Source organism: Oncorhynchus nerka, linkage group LG14 (assembly GCF_034236695.1).
Source record: "Oncorhynchus nerka isolate Pitt River linkage group LG14, Oner_Uvic_2.0, whole genome shotgun sequence".
Classification (NCBI taxonomy): Eukaryota; Metazoa; Chordata; class Actinopteri; order Salmoniformes; family Salmonidae; genus Oncorhynchus; species Oncorhynchus nerka.
The window spans coordinates 89,288,850-89,303,849 of record NC_088409.1 but is presented as its reverse complement, the minus strand read 5'-3'; the positions used below and the strand labels follow the sequence as shown (position 1 = coordinate 89,303,849).

At 56.8% G+C, this 15,000-nt stretch overlaps 1 protein-coding gene across 2 annotated transcripts in view; it reads left to right on the top strand.

Annotated features, from left to right (window-relative positions):
* Nucleotides 1-15,000, top strand: part of LOC115142002 (mitochondrial disaggregase-like) — an 89,288-nt gene that overhangs the window by 53,069 nt on the left and 21,219 nt on the right. For both annotated transcript variants that reach the window (XM_065000521.1, XM_065000522.1), the window contains exon 7: nt 3,454-3,568. In XM_065000521.1, the coding sequence (XP_064856593.1) occupies nt 3,454-3,568 (115 nt within the window). The remainder of the gene's footprint in view (nt 1-3,453; nt 3,569-15,000) is intronic.

Genomic DNA, 15,000 nt, shown 5'->3' with positions numbered 1-15,000 from the left:
GGCACTTCCCCTAGGCACTTCCCCTCGGCACTTCCCCTAGCCCCTAGGCACTTCCCCCTAGCCCCTAGGCACTTCCCCTAGGCACTTCCCCAGCCCCTAGGCACTTCCCCTACTTCCCCTAGCCCCTAGGCACTTCCCCTACTTCCCCTAGCCCCTAGGCACTTCCCCTAGCCCCTAGGCACTTCCCCTCGGCACTTCCCCTAGCCCCTAGGCACTTCCCCTAGCCCCTAGGCACTTCCCCTAGGCACTTCCCCTAGCCCCTAGGCACTTCCCTTCCCTAGCCCCTAGGCACTTCCCCTACTTCCCCTAGCCCCTAGGCACTTCCCCTAGCCCCTAGGCACTTCCCCTCAGCACTTCCCCTAGCCCCTAGGCACTTCCCCTAGCCCCTAGGCACTTCCCCTAGGCACTTCCCCTAGCCCCTAGGCACTTCCCCTAGCCCCTAGGCACTTCCCCTAGGCACTTCCCCTAGCCCCTAGGCACTTCCCCTAGGCACTTCCCCTAGCCCCTCGGCACTTCCCCTAGCCCCTCGGCACCCTGCACCCCCTCCGTCACACGATTAATGTTGTTGTTTAGTGCCAACAAAAAAGAACATCTTACAGTGTTGGGCTTTCACAACGCAATTCTGACAAACGGATGGTAATTCTGGTGCGGATTAAAAGGTGTGATGAATACGTTTCTGCTGAGCGGACCGGGGCACAGACTGTCTGGTTCTGTTCTCCTCACTCTACATCACAGTAGTCATATTTGGAATTGTAAAGTGCACATTTGGACTCGTGGGTGTTTGGCTTATAGGACATCAAAGCGGCACGTATTATAATCCTCAACGGCTCATCTTTCAATGTACATTGAGTCACCTTAATTGAACAGCATTTCCCTTCACTCAAGACAACAAAACATTTGCAAATGTTTCCCAATCAGCCAGACGAATGGGGACAACTTGTTGTCAGGCAAGGTGCTGAAGTTCAGAACAGCTGTCAGTCAAAAACCTCACTGAGCTGTGAAGTGCAGAGCCTGAGTTCTGACGTCATGTAGAACTGGTTACTGGTCAGATACTGTGTTTCACTTTAGGCTCTTATTAGTGCCACCATCTGTCATATTCAACCTGTATCCGGTACGAGTGTAAAGCCGACAACCATTACGCCACTACTGTTATTGGTGCTGGTAAATAGGGAATCTATTCATCGCAATGTCAGGGATCTCAGCACTGTAACAGACAGAGACACACAACCACACACACACACACAGACAGAGACACACAACCACACACACACACACACACAGACAGACACACACACACACACAGAGACAGAGACACACACACACACACAGAGACAGAGACACACACACACACACAGAGACAGAGACACACACACACACACAGACAGAGACACACACACACACACACACAGAGACAGAGACACACACACACACACAGAGACAGAGACACACACACAGAGACAGAGACACACACACAGAGACAGAGACACACACACACACAGACAGAGACACACACACACACAGACAGAGACACACACACACACACACACACACACACATAGAGACACACACACACACACACACATAGAGACAGACAGACAGTAAAGAGGGTTTGCGCTCTCTTCCCATCCTCAGGACAGTCAGGTAGTCAGACACACACACACACACACACACACACGGCTGCTAATGGTGACTTGAAGGGAACCAGAGAGACACCACACACACACACACCACACCACACACACACACACCACACACACACGGCTGGCTAATGGTGACTTGAAGGGAACCAGAGATTTGATTTGATTTCATACATTTTTCTACATCTCCCTCATGTTCTCTCCTCTCTTTAACCCCATCACAGGGGATGGAGCAGAACAGAAGTGACCTCTTCTACCACTCTGTCTCTCTCTGTCTCTCTCTCTCTCTTTACCTCTCTGTCTCTCTCTCTCTCTCTCTCTCTCTCTCTCTCTGTCTCTCTCTCTGTCTCTCTCTCTCTCTTTACCTCTCTGTCTCTCTCTCTCTCTCTTTACCTCTCTCTTTGTTTCTTTCTCTGTCTCTCTCTCTCTCTCTTTACCTCTCTCTTTACCTCTCTGTGTCTCTCTCTCTTTGTTTCTTTCTCTCTCTCTCTCTTTACCTCTCTCTTTACCTCTCTCTGTGTCTCTCTCTCTTAGTCTCTTTCTCTCTCCCTGTCTATCTCTCTCTTTCTCTGTGCATGTGTCTCTCTTTGTATGTCGTGGGCTGTTCTGCTGATTCACAACATCGTATCCATCCACTGACTTTTCCTTCTCCTCTCCCCCATCTCTCTCTCCCCCATCTCTCTCTCTCCCCATCTCTCTCTCCCCATCTCTCTCTCTCTCCCCCATCTCTCTCTCTCTCCCCCTCTCTCTCCCCCATCTCTCCCCCATCTCTCCCACTCTCTCTCTCCCACTCTCTCTCCCCCTCTTTCCCCTCGCTCCTCTCTCTCTCTCTCTCTCTCTCTCTCTCTCTCTCGCTATCTCTCTCTATCTCTCCCCCTCTCCTCCCCCCTCTCTTTCTCTCTCTCTCCCTCTCTTCCCTCTCTCTCTCTCTCTCTCTCTCTCTCTCTCTCTCCCCTCTCTCTCTCCCCTCTCTCTCCTCCCCATCTCTCTCGGTCCCCTCTCTTTCACTCTTTCCCCCCTCTCTCTCCCCCTCCTTCTCCCCTCTCTCCCCTCCCTCTCTCCCTCTCTCCCTCTCTCTCTCCTCTCCCACTCTCTCTGTCTCCCCGTCTCCCCTCTCTGTCTCCCTCTCTCCGTCTCCCCTCTCTCCGTCCCCTCTGTCTCCCTCTCTCCGCCTCTCCCTCTCTCTCTCCCCGTCTCCCTCTCTCTCTCTCTCCCCTCTCTCCCCCCTCTCTCTCCCCTCTGTCTCCCCTCTCTCCCTCTCCCCCTCTCTGTCTCCCCGTCCCCCCTCTCTCTCCCTGTCTCCCTCTCTCCTCTCTCTCCCATCTCTGTCTCCCTCTCTCTCTCCCTCCCCTCTCTCTCCTCTCTCTCCCATCTCTGTCTCCCTCTCTCTCTCCCTCTCTGTCTCCTCTCTCTGTCTCCCCTCTCTCCCCCTCTCTTCTCTCCCTCTCTGTCTCCCCCTCTCTCCCCTCTCTCCTCCCCATCTCTCCCCGGTCCCCCCTCTTCTCCCTCTTTCCCCCTTCCCACTCTCTCTCTCCCCTCTCCTCTCCTCCCCATCTCTCTCTCCCCCTCTCTCCCCCCCTCTCTGTCTCCCCTCTCTCTGTCCCCTCTCTCTCCCCCCTCTCTCTCTGTCCCCTCTCTGTCCCCCTCCGTCCCCCTCTCTCCGTCTCCTCTCTCTCTCCGTCCTCTCTCCGTCTCCCTCTCTCTCCGTCTCCCTCTCTCTCCCCCCTCTCTCTGTCTCCCCTCTCTCTCCCCCTCTCTCCGTCTCCCCTCTCTCTGTCTCCCTTCTCTCTCCCCCTGCCTCGGTGGGTGCGTGCAGTTCCAGGAAGCTCAAGCTAAGAGAGAGGCAGAGGAGAGAAGACGTTTCCCTCTGGAGAAACGACTGATGGAGCACATCATCGGTCAGGAGGGGGCCATCAACACTGTGGCTTCAGGTACACACACACACACACACACACACACAAAGTGTATACACACACACACAAAGTACACACACACAAAGTGTATACACACACACACACAAAGTATACACACACACACACATGCAAAGTACACACACACATAGGCGAAGTACACACACACACACACACAAAGTATACACACACACACAGTCTCTCTCTCTCTCCCCCTCTCGCTCTCTCCCCCACTCTCTCTCCCCCTTTCTCTATCTCTCTCCCCCTCTCCCATTGTCTCACGCACTGTCTCTCTCCCCCTCTCCCATTGTCTCACGCACTCTCTCTCTCCCCCTCTCCCATTGTCTCACGCACTGTCTCTCTCCCCCCCTCTCCCATTGTCTCACGCACTGTCTCTCTCCCCTCTCCCATTGTCTCACGCACTGTCTCTCTCTCCCCCTCTCCCATTGTCTCACGCACCGTCTCTCTCTCCCCCTCTCCCATTGTCTCGCGCTCTGTCTCTCTCTCCCCCTCTCCCATTGTCTCACGCACTGTCTCTCTCTCCCCTCTCCCATTGTCTCACGCTCTGTCTCTTTCCCCCTCTCCCATTGTCTCACGCACTGTCTCTCTCTCTCCCCTCTCCCATTTCTCACGCACTGTCTCTCTCCCCCTCTCCCATTGTCTCACGCTCTGTCTCTCTCTCCCTCTCCCATTGTCTCGCGCTCTGTCTCTTTCTCCCTCTCCCATTGTCTCGCGCTCTGTCTCTTTCTCCCCTCTCCCATTGTCTCACGCACTGTCTCTCTCTCCCCTCTCCCATTGTCTCGCGCTCTGTCTCTTTCCCCCTCTCCCATTGTCTCGCGCTCTGTCTCTCTCTCCCCCTCTCCCATTTTCTCACGCACTGTCTCTCTCCCCCTCTCCCATTGTCTCGCGCTCTGTCTCTCTCTCCCCCTCTCCCATTGTCTCGCGCTCTGTCTCTTTCCCCTCTCCCATTGTCTCGCTCTGTCTCTTTCCCCCTCTCCCATTGTCTCGCGCTCTGTCTCTCTCTCCCCCTCTCCCATTTTCTCACGCACTGTCTCTCTCTCCCCTCTCCCATTGTCTCGCGCTCTGTCTCTTTCTCCCCTCTCCCATTGTCTCGCGCTCTGTCTCCTACCCCCTCTCCCATTGTCTCGCGCTCTGTCTCTTTCTCCCCTCTCCCATTGTCTGTCTCTGTCTCTTTCCTCCTCTCCCATTGTCTCACGCACTGTATCTTTCTCCCCTCTCCCATTTTCTCACGCACTGTCTCTCTCTCCCCTCTCCCATTGTCTGTCTCTGTCTCTTTCCCCCCCTCTCCCATTGTCTCGCGCACTGTCTCTTTCCCCCTCTCTATCTGTATGTCTCTCTCTATCTCTCTCTTTCTCGGTCTGTCTATCTATCTCTGTCTCTCTCTTCCTCCGCTCTCTCTCGGTCTGTCTCTCTCTCGGTCTGTCTGTCTATCTATCTCTTTCTCACTCTCTCTCTCGGTCTCTCCCTCTCCCTTTCTCTCTCCCCCCTCTCTATCTGTGTGTCTATCTCCCCGTCTCTTTCTCACTCTCTTTCTCACTCTCCCCCTCTCTCTCGGTCTCTCTCTCTCTCGGTCTGTCTGTCTATCTATCTCTGTCTCTCTTCCCCCTCTCTCCCCTCTCCTCTCTCTCTCCCTCTCCCTCTCTCTCTCCCCCCCGGTCTATCTCCCCCCTCTCTCTCGGTCTCTCCCTCTCCCTTTCTCTCTCCCCTCTCTATCTTCTTTCTCTCTCTTTCTCTCTCTCCCCTCTCTCTCTCGGTCTCTCCTTTCTCTCTCCCCTCTCTATCTGTCTCTCTCCCTTTCTCTCTCCCCCTCTCTCTTTCTCTCTCCCCTCTCTATCTGTCTCTCTCTCTTTCTCGCTCTCTCCCTCTCCTTTCTCTCTCCCCCTCTCTATCTGTCTCTCTCCCTTTCTCTCTCCCCCTCTCTTTCTCTCCCTCTTTCTCGCTCTCTCTCCCCCTCTCCCTTTCTCTCTCCCCCTCTCTATCTGTCTCTCTCCCTTTCTCTCTCCCCCTCTCTCTTTCTCTCCCTTTCTCAGTCAGGCAGGCAGAGGCTGTAATTGGTTAATTGTGATGAATGAGCTGTCCATCAGGCAGACACAGGTGGTGTGTGTGTGTGTGTGTGTGTGTGTGTGTGTGTGTGTGTGTGGAACAGCTGGAGAGGCCAGGCCTCGAGCCGCCAACTAACACGATTACAGAGAGACATAATCCAGACCTCTCTCAATCTCTCCCTCCCCCTTCCGTCTCTCCATCTTTCTCTCCATCTCCAATTCCCGCCCTCCCCCTCTCTTTGCCTTTCTGTTCATTTTCTCCCTTCCTTCCATCTTTCAATGACTCCTTCCCGCCCTTCATCTCTACCTCTCCTCCTGTTCTTTCCTGTGTCAATGTCCTGCTGGAGGAAGTGATGCAATCTGGTGAGGGTGGGAGCGAGCGAGGGAGAGAGAGAAGGGAGAGTTGGCAAGAGAGATGGAGAAAGAAAGGACTGTTGGCAAGAGAGAAGGAGAGAGAGAGAAGGGAGAGTTGGCAAGAGAGAAGGAGAGAGAGAAGAGGAGGGGAGATGACTTCGAGTACAACAAGGTAGAGGCCAGTAAATAGCTGATATTAAATTGTGGCTCCATGGAGGCTGTGTATCGATCGCTGAGACACACAGAGTTTGTGTGGAGTGAGGCTTCTGTGTCTGCGGTTGCTAGGTATCTTGTACCACTCCAGAGCTGCACAGTAGTTGTCTAATGGCAATAACAACCCTACTGCAACACAACAGTGGAAAGACATGTGGCACTATGTGAATGTGTTCTGTTTAGAATGTCTGGTGATGTTCTGGTCCACTATGTGAATGTGTTCTGTTTAGAATGTCTGGTGATGTTCTGGTCCACTATGTGAATGTGTTCTGTTTAGAATGTCTGGTGATGTTCTGGTCCACTATGTGAATGTGTTCTGTTTAGAATGTCTGGTGATGTTCTGGTCCACTATGTGAATGTGTTCTGTTTAGAATGTTTGGTGATGTTCTGGTCCACTATGTGAATGTGTTCTGTTTAGAATGTCTGGTGATGTTCTGGTCCACTATGTGAATGTGTTCTGTTTAGAATGTCTGGTGACATTCAGCAGCGAGTCAGCCAACTCGCTGTTGGCTGGGCTCCCTGCCTGTGCCATTAAACCCCTACAACTCATCCAGAACGCCGCAGCCCGTCTGGTGTTCAACCTTCCCAAGTTCTCTCACGTCACCCCGCTCCTCCGCTCTCTCCACTGGCTTCCAGTTGAAGCTCGCATCCGCTACAAGACCATGGTGCTTGCCTACGGAGCTGTGAGGGGAACGGCACCTCACTACCTCCAGGCTCTGATCAGGCCCTACACCCAAACAAGGGCACTGCGTTCATCCACCTCTGGCCTGCTCGCCTCCCTACCACTGAGGAAGTACAGTTCCCGCTCAGCCCAGTCAAAACTGTTCGCTGCTCTGGCCCCCCAATGGTGGAACAAACTCCCTCACGACGCCAGGACAGCGGAGTCAATCACCACCTTCCGGAGACACCTGAAACCCCACCTCTTTAAGGAATACCTAGGATAGGATAAAGTAATCCTTCTCCCCCTTAAAAGACCTAGATGCACTATTGTAAAGTGGCTGTTCCACTGGATGTCATAAGGTGAAAGCACCAATTTGTAAGTCGCTCTGGATAAGAGCGTCTGCTAAATGACTTAAATGTAAATGTGGTGATGTTCTGGTCCACTATGTGAATGTGTTCTGTTTAGAATGTCTGGTGATGTTCTGGTCCACTATGTGAATGTGTTCTGTTTAGAATGTCTGGTGATGTTCTGGTCCACTATGTGAATGTGTTCTGTTTAGAATGTCTGGTGATGTTCTGGTCCACTATGTGAATCTGTTTGTCTTGTCAGTAGGAACAGCAGCAGGGTCCACTGGCTGTGTGACGACAAACACAACATCCTAGAACACCCCCATTATCAGTGGGAATGCTGGGATGTGTAGTCAGTGGCAGCAGGCAGAGCAGATTGCATGCTGGGAGCTGTGGTCCAGGCAGAGCAGTAGTCGATGTCTCTGTGGCTGATGTGATGAATGGTGGTTGTTGCCGTGGCAAATTGTCCTGAAAGCAATCTGAGACACATCACCACGGCGATAAAGGAAGAGCTTATTGATCCCTGTGAAGTAATACAGTGAATATATCACACACATACAAACACACACACACGGTCTCACACATGCACGATCACACACACACACACAGTGAAAATATCACACACACACACACAGTGAATTTTTCACACACACACGGTCTCACACATGCACGATCACACACACACACACAGTGAAAATATCAGCTAACAGACTGAGGGATGATGGTGATGATCAGCAACAACACGAAGAGAGGAGGGGTGAGGACACACACACTGACAGCTCTAGCTAATGCTTTTTACAAGCACCCGACGGCCTGGAGGGATAAGAGAGTGTGACAGAAAGGAAGAGAGAGAATAAGATGAGAAGGAGAGTGATCAATAGAGAAATATATAAGAGAGACACAGAGAAGGGGATGAGAGAGACAGAGAAGATGAGAGACACAGAGAGAGACAGAGAAGGAGATGAGAGACACAGAGAGAGACAGAGAAGGAGATGAGACACAGAGAAGGAGATGAGAGAGACAGAGAAGGAGATGAGAGAGACAGAGAAGGAGATGAGAGACACAGAGAGAGACAGAGAAGGAGATGAGACACAGAGAGAGACAGAGAAGGAGATGAGAGATAGAGAAGCAGATGAGAGACACAGAGCGAGACAGAGAAGGAGATGAGAGAGACAGAGAAGGAGATGAGAGACACAGAGAGAGACAGAGAAGGAGATGAGAGACAGAGAGATATAGATCAGAGAGACAGAGAAGGAGATGAGAGAGACAGAGAAGGAGATGAGAGAGACAGAGAAGGAGATGAGAGAGACCGAGAAGGAGATGAGCGAGACAGAGAAGGAGATGAGCGAGACAGAGAAGGAGATGAGAGACACAGAGAGAGACAGAGAAGGAGATGAGAGACAGAGAGAAATAGATCAGAGAGACAGAGAAGGAGATGATGAGAGAGACAGAGAAGGAGATGAGAGAGACAGAGAAGGAGATGAGAGACAGAGAGAAATAGATGAGAGAGACAGAGAAGGAGATGAGAGAGACAGAGAAGGAGATGAGAGAGAGAAGGAGATGAGAGAAATAGATCAGAGAGACAGCCATCACAGCAGCAAGATTTGTGACCTGTTGCCACAATAAAAGGGCAACCAGTGAAGAACAAACACCATTGTAAATACAACCCATATTTGTTTATTTATTTTCCCTTTTGTACTTTAACTATTTGTACGTTGTTATAACACTGTACATAGCCATAATGACATTTGAAATGTCTCTATTCTTTTGAAACGTTTGTGAGTGTAATGTTTACTGTTCATTTTTTGTTTATTTCACTTTTGTTTATTATCTAGTTCACTTGATTTGGCAATGTTAACATGTTTCCCATGCCAATGAAGCCCATTGAATTGAGTTGAAAGAGAGAGATGAGAGACTGGAGGGATGGAGACTGGAGGGACGGGAGACTGGAGGGACAGAGACTGGAGGGACAGAGACGGGAGACTGGAGGGACAGAGACTGGAGGGACAGAGACGGGAGACTGGAGGGACAGAGACTGGAGGGACGGAGACTGGAGACTGGAGGGACAGAGACGGGAGGGACAGAGACTGGAGGGACGGAGACTGGAGACTGGAGGGACGGAGACTGGAAACTGGAGGGACAGAGACGGGAGACTGGAGGGACGGAGACGGGAGACTGGAGGGACGGAGACGGGAGACTGGAGGGACGGAGACGGGAGACTGGAGGGACGGAGACTGGAGGGACGGAGACTGGAGGGACGGAGACTGGAGGGACGGAGACTGGAGGGACGGAGACGGGAGACTGGAGGGACGGAGACGGGAGGGACGGAGACGGGAGACTGGAGGGACGGAGACGGGAGACTGGAGGGACAGAGACTGGAGGGACGGAGACGGGAGACTGGAAGGACGGAGACTGGAGGGACAGAGTCGGGAGACTGGAGGGACGGAGACTGGAGGGACAGAGACGGGAGACTGGAGGGACAGAGACTGGAGGGACAGAGACGGGAGACTGGAGGGACGGAGACTGGAGGGACAGAGACGGGAGACTGGAGGGACGGAGACTGGAGACTGGAGGGACAGAGACTGGAGGGACTGAGACTGGAGGGACTGAGACTGGAGGGACTGAGACTGGAGGGACTGAGACTGGAGGGACGGAGACGGGAGGGACGGAGACGGGAGACTGGAGGGACGGAGACGGGAGACTGGAGGGACGGAGACTGGAGGGACAGAGACGGGAGACTGGAGGGACAGAGACTGGAGGGACAGAGACGGGAGACTGGAGGGACGGAGACTGGAGGGACAGAGACGGGAGACTGGAGGGACGGAGACTGGAGACTGGAGGGACAGAGACTGGAGGGACTGAGACTGGAGGGACTGAGACTGGAGGGACTGAGACTGGAGGGACTGAGACTGGAGGGACGGAGATGGGAGGGACGGAGACGGGAGACTGGAGGGACGGAGACGGGAGACGGGAGGGACGGAGACGGGAGACTGGAGGGACGGAGACGGGAGACTGGAGGGACGGAGACTGGAGGGACGGAGACGGGAGACTGGAGGGACGGAGACGGGAGACTGGAGGGACGGAGACTGGAGGGACGGAGACTGGAGACTGGGGACAGAGACTGGAGGGACAGAGACTGGAGGGGAGACTGGAGGGACAGAGACGGGAGACTGGAGGGACGGAGACTGGAGACTGGAGGGACAGAGACTGGAGGGACAGAGACGGGAGACTGGAGGGACAGAGACGGGAGACTGGAGGGACAGAGACGGGAGACTGGAGGGACAGAGACGGGAGACTGGAGGGACGGAGACTGGAGGGACGGAGACTGGAGACTGGAGGGACAGAGACTGGAGGGACAGAGACTGGAGGGACAGAGACGGGAGACTGGAGGGACAGAGACTGGAGACTGGAGGGACGGAGACTGGAGACTGGAGGGACAGAGACTGGAGGGACAGAGACGGGAGACTGGAGGGACAGAGACGGGAGACTGGAGGGACAGAGACGGGAGACTGGAGGGACGGAGACTGGAGACTGGAGGGACAGAGACTGGAGGGACAGAGACTGGAGGGACAGAGACTGGAGACTGGAGGGACGGAGACTGGAGACTGGAGGGACAGAGACTGGAGGGACAGAGACGGGAGACTGGAGGGACAGAGACGGGAGACTGGAGGGACAGAGACGGGAGACTGGAGGGACGGAGACTGGAGACTGGAGGGACAGAGACTGGAGGGACAGAGACTGGAGGGACAGAGACTGGAGGGACGGAGACGGGAGACTGGAGGGACAGAGACGGGAGACTGGAGGGACAGAGACGGGAGACTGGAGGGACAGAGACGGGAGACTGGAGGGACAGAGACTGGAGGGACAGAGACTGGAGGGACAGAGACTGGAGGGACAGAGACTGGAGGGACGGAGACTGGAGGGACGGAGACTGGAGACTGGAGGGACAGAGACGGGAGACTGGAGGGACGGAGACTGGAGGGACAGAGACGGGAGACTGGAGGGACGGAGACTGGAGGGACAGAGACGGGAGACTGGAGGGACGGAGACTGGAGGGACAGAGACGGGAGACTGGAGGGACAGAGACTGGAGGGACGGAGACTGGAGGGACGGAGACTGGAGGGACGGAGACTGGAGGGACGGAGACTGGAGGGACGGAGACGGGAGACTGGAGGGACGGAGACGGGAGACTGGAGGGACGGAGACGAGGGAGGGACGGAGACTGGAGGGACGGAGACGGGAGACTGGAGGACGGAGACGGAGACTGGAGGGACGGAGACTGGAGACTGGAGACGGGAGGGACCGGAGACTGGAGGGACGGGGACTGGAGACGGAGACTGGAGGGAGGGGACGGAGACTGGGGACGGAGACGGAGACTGGAGGGGGAGACGGGAGACTGGAGGGACGGAGACTGGAGGGACTGGAGGGACGGAGACTGGAGGGACGGAGACTGGGGAGACTGGAGACTGGAGGGACAGAGAGGGGCAGGGGAGACTGGGAGGACGGAGACTGGAGGGACAGAGACGGGAGACTGGAGGGACGGAGACTGGGGAGGGACTGAGACTGGAGGGACGGAGACGGGAGGGACGGGAGGGACGGACGGAGACTGGAGGGACGGAGACTGGAGGGAGGGACTGGAGACTGGAGGGACGGAGACTGGAGGGAGAGACGGGAGGGACGGAGACGGAGGGACGGAGACTGGAGACTGGGGACGGAGACTGGAGACTGGGGACGGGAGACTGGAGGGACGGAGACTGGAGGGACGGACTGGAGGGACGGAGACTGGGGACGGAGACGGAGACTGGAGGACGGAGACTGGAGACGGGGGGGACGGAGACTGGAGGGACGGAGACTGGAGACTGGAGGGACGGAGACTGGAGAGACGGGAGGGACGGAGACGGGAGGGACGGAGACTGGAGACTGGAGGGACGGAGACTGGAGACTGGGGGGACGGAGACTGGAGGGACGGAGACTGGAGGAAGAGACTGGAGGGACGGAGACTGGAGACTGGAGGGACGGAGACTGGAGGGACGGAGACCGGAGACTGGAGGGACGGAGACTGGAGGGACGGAGACTGAGGGACGGAGACTGGAGGGACGGAGACTGGAGGGACGGAGACTGGAGACTGGAGGGACGGAGACTGGAGACTGGAGGGACGGAGTCTGGAGGGACGGTGACTGGAGACGGGAGGGACGGAGACTGGAGGGACGGAGACTGGAGGGACGGAGACTGGAGACTGGAGGGACGGAGACTGGAGGGACGGAGACTGGAGACTGGAGGGACGGAGACTGGAGGGACGGAGTTTGGAGGGACGGAGACTGGAGACGGGAGGGACGGAGACTGGAGGGACGGAGACAGGAGACTGGAGGGACGGAGACTGGAGACTGGAGAGACGGGAGACTGGAGGGACGGAGACTGGAGGGACGGAGACGGGAGGGACGGAGACTGGAGGGACGGGAGACTGGAGGGACGGAGACGGGAGACTGGAGGGACAGAGACTGGAGGGACTGAGACGGGAGGGACGGAGACGGGAGGGACGGAGACGGGAGACTGGAGGGACGGAGACGGGAGACTGGAGGGACGGAGACGGGAGACTGGAGGGACGGAGACGGGAGACTGGAGGGACGGAGACGGAGACTGGAGGGACGGAGACTGGAGGGACTGGAGGGACGGAGATGGGAGGGACGGAGGGACGGGAGGGACAGAGACGGAGACTGGAGGGACGGAGACGGGAGACTGGAGGGACGGAGACGGGAGACTGGAGGGACAGAGACTGGAGGGACAGAGACTGGAGGGACAGAGACTGGAGGGACGGAGACGGGAGACTGGAGGGACGGAGACTGGAGGGACGGAGACTGGAGAGACGGGAGGGACGGAGACGGGAGGGACGGAGACTGGAGGGACGGAGACTGGAGGGACAGAGACGGGAGACTGGAGGGACAGAGACTGGAGGGACAGAGACGGGAGACTGTAGGGACGGAGACTGGAGGGACAGAGACTGGAGACTGGAGGGATGGAGACTGGAGACTGGAGGGACAGAGACTGGAGGGACTGAGACTGGAGGGACAGAGACTGGAGGGACAGAGACTGGAGGGACTGAGACTGGAGGGACTGAGACTGGAGGGACTGAGACTGGAGGGACGGAGACGGGAGGGACGGAGACGGGAGACTGGAGGGACGGAGACGGGAGACTGGAGGGACGGAGACTGGAGGGACGGAGACGGGAGACTGGAGGGACGGAGACGGGAGACTGGAGGGACGGAGACTGGAGGGACGGAGACTGGAGGGACGGAGACTGGAGACTGGAGGGACAGAGACTGGAGGGACAGAGACTGGAGGGACTGGAGGGACACTGGAGGGACGGGAGACTGGAGGACGGAGACTGGAGGGACGGAGACTGGAGGGACAGAGACTGGAGGACTGGAGAGACGGGAGACTGAGGGACAGAGACGGAGACTGGAGGGACAGAGACGGGAGACTGGAGGGACGGAGACTGGAGACTGGAGGGACAGAGACTGGAGGGACAGAGACGGGAGACTGGAGGGACAGAGACGGGAGACTGGAGGGACAGAGACGGGAGACTGGAGGAACAGAGACGGGAGACTGGAGGGACGGAGACTGGAGGGACGGAGACTGGAGGGACAGAGACTGGAGGGACAGAGACGGGAGACTGGAGGGACAGAGACGGGAGACTGGAGGGACGGAGACTGGAGACTGGAGGGACAGAGACTGGAGGGACAGAGACGGGAGACTGGAGGGACAGAGACGGGAGACTGGAGGGACAGAGACGGGAGACTAGAGGGACGGAGACTGGAGGGACGGAGACTGGAGGGACGGAGACTGGAGGGACAGAGACTGGAGGGACAGAGACTGGAGGGACAGAGACGGGAGACTGGAGGGACGGAGACTGGAGGGACAGAGACTGGAGGGACAGAGACTGGAGGGACAGAGACGGGAGACTGGAGGGACGGAGACTGGAGGGACAGAGACTGGAGACTGGAGGGACAGAGACTGGAGGGACAGAGACTGGAGGGACGGAGACGGGAGACTGGAGGGACAGAGACGGGAGACTGGAGGGACAGAGACGGGAGACTGGAGGGACGGAGACTGGAGGGACGGAGACTGGAGACTGGAGGGACAGAGACGGGAGACTGGAGGGACGGAGACTGGAGGGACGGAGACTGGAGGGACAGAGACGGGAGACTGGAGGGACGGAGACTGGAGGGACAGAGACGGGAGACTGGAGGGACGGAGACTGGAGGGACGGAGACTGGAGGGACGGAGACTGGAGGGACGGAGACTGGAGGGACGGAGACTGGAGGGACGGAGACTGGAGGGACGGAGACTGGAGGGACGGAGACGGGAGACTGGAGGGACGGAGACGGGAGACTGGAGGGACGGAGACGGGAGACTGGAGGGACGGAGACGGGAGACTGGAGGACGGAGACCGGAGACTGGAGGGACGGAGACTGGAGGGACGGAGACGGAGACTGGAGGGACGGAGACTGAGACTGGAGGGACAGAGACGGAGACTGGAGGGACGGAGACTGGAGGGACGGAGACGGGGAGACTGGAGGGACGGAGACTGAGGGACGGAGACTGGAGACTGGAGGACAGAGACTGGAGGAGACTGGAGGGACGGAGACTGGAGGGACAGAGACGGAGACTGGAGGGACGGAGAGACTGGAGGGACGGGGGAGACTGGAGGGACGGAGACTGGAGGGACGGAGACTGGAGGGACGGAGACTGGGGGGAGACGGAGACTGGGAGGACGGAGACTGGAGGGGGACTGGAGGGACGGGAGACTGGAGGGAC